At 42.1% G+C, this 6,083-nt stretch overlaps 1 protein-coding gene across 1 annotated transcript; it reads right to left on the bottom strand.

Moving 5' to 3' along the window:
* Positions 1-3,572: 3,572 nt before the first annotated feature.
* LOC126793784 (protein C2-DOMAIN ABA-RELATED 4) lies at positions 3,573-4,927 on the bottom strand. The gene is made up of 3 exons (XM_050520407.1): positions 4,760-4,927; positions 4,181-4,276; positions 3,573-4,068 (listed from the first exon to the last, which is right to left on the bottom strand). The coding sequence occupies exons 1-3, from the start codon at positions 4,916-4,918 to the stop codon at positions 3,775-3,777; spliced, it is 549 nt and encodes a 182-aa protein (XP_050376364.1). The 5' UTR covers positions 4,919-4,927; the 3' UTR covers positions 3,573-3,774.
* Between the last annotated feature and the right edge of the window lie 1,156 nt (positions 4,928-6,083).

Raw genomic sequence — 6,083 nt, 5'->3', positions numbered from 1 at the left:
AAACCCCATTTTGCTCAGGTGTGTAAGGACACGTTGTTTGATGAACAATTCCGTGTGTGTTAAAGAACTCCTGAAAGACATGATTCACATATTCCCCCCCATTATCAGAACGAAGAACTCGAATGGTGGCATTATATTGGGTTTGGACAGTGGCATGGAAGGTACGAAAAGCTGGAAAAACTTCATTTTTATTTTTAAGAAGAATAATCCATGAAAGACGTGTGCACTCATCAATGAATGACACAAAATAACGCATGCCTGAGACAGTAGATTCTTTAGAGGGTCCCCAAACATCAGAATGAATTAATTCAAAAGGAAGAAAGCTTTTAGGTGAACTACTAGGGGAATAAGTTGATCGATGACTCTTGCCCAAAACACATGTCTCACAACATAAACAAGACTCGTCCACATTAATAAACAAAGTGGGCATGGATTTTTTCATAATACTAAAAGATGGATGCCCTAAGCGACGATGCCATAACCAAATTTCACTTAACTTGTCAGAAGTGGAGAGTAACGCGGTCCGAGACTGCCCGCCTGGTTTTTCCCCTGCGTACGTCAGATCCAAATGAAACAACCGGCCCCGCAAATACCCCCGACCAATTACTCGTCCGGTGAGAAGATCCTGAAATATCACATACATAGGAAAAAAGGTCACATAGCACTGAGCGTCAGCGTTCAGTTGGGGAACAGATATCAAATGGTGAGATAGAGCAGGTACATAAAGTACATTGTGAAGCTCTATGGTAGGAGTAATACGAACAGACCCTGTCCCTACCACAGGAAATGGCTCACCATTAGCATTAGTAACATAGGGTACGGGTGGAGGGGATAATATGGTAAAATAAGATTTGTCATAAGTCATATGATCAGACGCACCAGAATCAATAATCCATGTATCAGAACTACCAGAGTGAGAAATATTAAAAGCCATACCAATTAAAGAAGAATCGGTCTTTGGTGCACTTGCACTGCAGTGAGGATGCACAGACAAGGAAAAAGACAAATGATTCTTACCGGACCGGGTCGGGTCGGGTGGACCGGGTCGGGTCGGTGGACCGGGTCGGATCGGCGGACCGGGTCGAGTCGAGAGTGGGCCGGGTCGGGTCGGGTTGAGAGATAAATGTAGGGTTTCTGAAGGAAAATTTCGGGAAAGATTTCGGAGAGGAGAAGAAAGAGATGGAGGTGCAGAGCAGAGAGAAAGGGACAGCGGCGGCTCCGAGCTAGGGTGAATGAATCGGCGTCTCGGAGATGAGGAGCACCGGAGGGCGTCTCGGAGATGAGGGACCACCGGAGGGAGGGACCACCGGAGGGCGTCTCGGAGATGAGGAGCAGTGAATCGGCGGGATCGGCGGGTCGATTCGGAGATGAGGTTGTGGAGAATGGCAGTGAGGTTGAGGAGCCGAAAGAAGCAGAGGTGGTGGTTGTGGGTGATGTGGATAACGGCGCTCGTCGGTGGGTCGTCTAAACCGGAGGTCGTCTGTGTCGAAGAGAACGGCGCTCGTCGAGGAGAACGGCGCTCGTCGAGGAGGTGAGGTTGCAGCAGCGGGAGCGACGAGGAAGACGGCAACGTGTTGACTTCTGGAGGACGACGCCGGGAACAAAAAAAAACAGTCGGTTATTCCGACTAATTACCGGAAGCTCCAAACACCAAAACCAGGTAAAACAGAGCACGGCTCTGATACCAACTGGAATTAATTGAACATATAACTTGATGATTTCTTCATACACATATCAACCTATATATACTAATCTACGAATTCACTTTCCGGGATTCACTCCGTAAAACACGGATTATGTTTCCCGCCACTATACATGCCAACATTCACTGCTGTACGTGCTTAACTAATCAGCAGTAACAGTGTTCTATTAACTTCGAAATAAGGTGTTAGGTCCTGAGTATCAATGTTCTGGTGCCGGCAGCCTTTCTATATATTACCTCATACTGTTGAGCATATAATTAAAGATTAGTCATTGTTTACGGTATGTCCTATAGTATATTATCGAGCTTACCGAACAACAATCATCTCATGAATTTCAATAATTCGGACTTCGGAGCACTCCCGTATACTATATGAAATCCAAGATACATTATATGCATGAGATTCATTCAGAGACACCTATGGCAGACATCGATCAGTTTGTCATATGCAACATGCCATTTACAAAGGACAAGCTAGCTGTTTGATTTGTGATCAAATCTAACCAAACCGACAGACGCATCAATGCATTATTATGCATGAAATCAAGATACAGTTTAACTGTTTGATCCAATAGCTATATACATATGGCATTGGCCTGCTTATCATTATTAGGCATGCCCTAATGGGTTGATTAATAAGAGACAAACAAGATAAGGCTGCATGCAAATTTGACGAGACTGATACAGAAGGGTAATGCATGTTGGTCACCACATATCCCTCTCAATCATTTAGGGCAGGCTCAATCATTATCACAATAACAACTCTTGTCTATATTTTCATAATTACCTTGAAGTCTTGAAACCTCAATTTTTGAGAATACACAAGTTCGAGCTTTAGATAAGAAATTCTTTCACTAAAGCATTCATGGGCCTCCACAAAGCCCACGGAAAAATCAAATACTCCACTCTCGTGCCGGACCAGGCCCGGCCCAATATGCACATGAAGCGGCCCTTTGGAAATCGCCTGGCAAATGGAGGTCGGATTTTGTTTTTTCCACACACACCATCCATATTAAAAAGGGAGAAAGATTGACCATAACTTTGAATTTCAACTAGTCTGGTACAGAATATTTTTGGCACCGATACAGCGATACTACAACTGGAATCCCATTTTTCGTGAAACCAATGATGATTTCGACAATTTGATGCAAAATCAATTAGTTTTCGCTTTTTATCGGTAGATTTTTGAAGCTTAAAATGGTATGCCGCAATCTTTATTTCATTTTCCCAATTCTCAATGGTAAAATTCCCAAGCTTGGTAGAGTTTGTTGTCTGGTTCAGTTCATTCTTTTGTAAACTGAAGGTTTCCATTTGTAAGTTCCAATAGTTACATAACCGGTTGAGCTAGACTAGATTAAGGAATAAGATGGAGACTAATATAAATAGAGCTGAGTTTGGTGCTGGCTTCAAAGATAGCCGAGAGTGGTATCATTTGATTTACGAGGATGATTTTCCGTAGTACTAAACCTTATTGCGACCTCTCTTTCAGAGACTTCTGATGAAGGCGAACCTTCCACTCGGATCACCTTTTTTTGGCGTGTATGTGCAGCATAAATGCAGACTGTTGTTCACAACAATCATATATACACTACATGAATTTGATTTTATAACCTCTTCTTGCAAATCAATGTTTGGTAACAATTCATGAACCGAACTGTTAAAAACATAACGGAGGAAAGCAGAGAGCTGCATAAATTATATCACCCATCGTAAATGGACTACTTGCAGTTGTATAAAGAAGGCTTATTGTAATGCTATATAGTCTCCTTTGAGGATGAGCTAGAAGCTTGAGATGTAACCAGCAACATATGAAAGGGGTACATGCAACATACTCGGTATATATGATAACAAGAGCCCCAAATTGTTCAAGTCATGTCATGAGCTCCAAGCAGAAAACCAACCATTAATCTAATAAAAGTACAGTCATTGTTGGTTCTGTTATACATATATATGAACAAACCAACCCAGCCATGAACGAAAACAACTTCATTTTGATTCGCTTTCAGGTGGCAGAAGCTTGCAAGCATCCCATATAATATATAAGACAGAAAACATACATACAGAGAGGTCGTTCACGATAAGCCCTTGGAACCAGGAAGATCGATCCATTGCAACTGGATTTCAACTTCACCGCATTCCACATTTTTCAATCTGAGGCAGAGATCTTGGATGACCTTGCCTTCGCTCCAGCGGACGCAGCTCTCCTCAGATAGGCAGTTTTGCCTGCAAGGTTGTACTCTTGTGATAATCGTGCCGCTTGGGATTCCTACATAGTCCATCTTCAATGCCTCAATATAAGGTACTATGTCGAACTCTGCATCTCCCATTTTATCGTCCTTGCTGAACGTATCATGATCATACACAGTCTACACACCGCAAGGAACAAATTCACCATCCGTCCATCAACAAATTATCAACATTCTCTTTTATTGACAAATACTTGGAATAATAAATGTTGGCAATAGATGAAGCACATACCAGCTTGACTGGAATAGAAGGGTCCGTAACGGAAAGAGTAAGATCTTCATTCCACTCTGGATTAACATCCTTTTTAATCACACGAGTCTTCAGTTTCTGCATTTTATGATCATAGAAAATCAAATGGCAACATAAAGAGACTATTTCTCAAGCAATCAAGCTGCAAAATCACAATTATATATCAGGCAGTTAAAGAATGAATCTTTCAAGTGAAAATGCAACCTTTATCTTTATCTCAAAAAACAAGAGTCAAACTTGGTTAAATCTCAAACAGGGAACAAAGGGTTGCAGCGATTTCTAATTGTATGAAAGGGGGGGGGGGGGGAAGAAATTAAAGCTATCCTAAGCACAGATCTCCCTAACAAAAGTAGCTGAAATCAAGAAGATCTTGTGACCACCCAAATGACAATCTCACATCTTACAAAACAACAGTGTTTTGTGCTATAGAAAAGAGAAAACAATGGAAATCAACATGCATACTCAATGCAAAAAACCATACTTGTCAACGATGCGAGAACAAACAAACAGAGCAGCATGAATCAAGAACAGAGCTTGAGACTTTGATAGGGGTGTGCGTACCTGTTTGCCCATCTTGATGACGATGTAAGGATCGCTGCTGCGGACGTCTCGGACGGCGAGGTTAACGCCGCGCTTGACGCGGATGCGGAGAAGACCGAGTAAATTCTCCATGAGAGACGCAGCCGTCTTTCGTCTACCACAACCAGGTGAGTCCGTCATCCTCCTTTGATCTCCCTCCCTCTTTTATACGTACACAACACTACAAACACCCCAAAGCAATTCACCTGAGCAGTAAAAAAAAAATCAGAATTACATAACCAGATAAGGGATGAAATCTGAGAGGCCCCACCAGAAATGGTACTAGGAAAGAGGGCAGATTCCCTCTGATGATCCTTCTTCCTTGTTTGCTTCTTGTTTGTGAGTTTTCAGGGGAGGGAATCAGGGAGGGTGAATTATTGGGGGGATGAGTTTTTTTTTTTTTTACTCCCTGTTATGTATTTCACTGTGGTTGTTTGTGGGAAATATGATTGAGGTGAAAATGGTTTTTTTTACTGCAGCGGTGGAGGGAGGGGAGGTGACCGGAAGTTCCGGTAGGCAGTTGAGGGAGGCGATGGACAGGATTTAATTATGGGGAAGGAAGGGCGAAGAAGAGTTGACTGGAAAAAGATGTTTGTGGCGCGTTATTCCCGGGTGTCTTAATGCCGGTCATTACTGTTGTCCTTGTCGTTAACGTGCCGGCGACACTCCCCACCCACATAAATACACGCGCATTCGCCTAATTTCGGACGTGTTTTGTAGTCTTGGCCGGTACTATGTGATCCAAAGACACTTCTTGTTTCAGAGTTTATCTAAATGTACATATAAGTCTGACCATATCATAAAATTAGTTTAGTGTTTTTAGTCACAAATACATTAGATTTGAACACATCGGTTTTTTGAATTAGACCAAATGAGAAATACAGATTACTTAACAGTGATGGATTTTGAGAGACTGACAAAATACATTAATCTGTTGAGCATTATTGTCGCACTACCTTAAATTGGATTCGAGCAGTCCATGGTATATGTCACATAATTGGTTCATTTCCATAATGCTCAATATTGTCGGGCATCAAGAGGTTCAAATTTTTCAGTACTAACTCCCAGCCCTACATTATTGCAAGTTGAAAGCTTATCCTTTCACCCAAATTTTCTTCCACATATAGTCCCAAGTCCCGACCCGTATCAATTTCATAGAACAGTCCTATATGCCACTCACACGAAATTCACATTCTTCACATGTATGGTTCTTCATCTAGCCCCGTATAATCATCCTAACAACTCCACAAGAATCCTAATGCTTCACATGCATGGTTCTTCATGTACCAAACTCTGTAACGACCCC

Source organism: Argentina anserina, chromosome 5, assembly GCF_933775445.1.
Source record: "Argentina anserina chromosome 5, drPotAnse1.1, whole genome shotgun sequence".
Lineage (NCBI taxonomy): Eukaryota > Viridiplantae > Streptophyta > Magnoliopsida > Rosales > Rosaceae > Argentina > Argentina anserina.
Note: the sequence above shows the minus strand (reverse complement) of the source record. Positions and strands in the feature narration are given on the sequence as shown.

Bases quoted from the DNA above. Each gene is read 5' to 3' on its own strand.
- LOC126793784 (XM_050520407.1), bottom strand. From the start codon at position 4,918: ATGACGGACTCACCTGGTTGTGGTAGACGAAAGACGGCTGCGTCTCTC. The intron at 4,277-4,759 runs GTACGCACACCC...CATAAAATGCAG, and splicing joins TCATCAAGATGGGCAAACAG to AAACTGAAGACTCGTGTGAT. The intron at 4,069-4,180 runs GTATGTGCTTCA...TGCGGTGTGTAG, and splicing joins CTTCTATTCCAGTCAAGCTG to ACTGTGTATGATCATGATAC.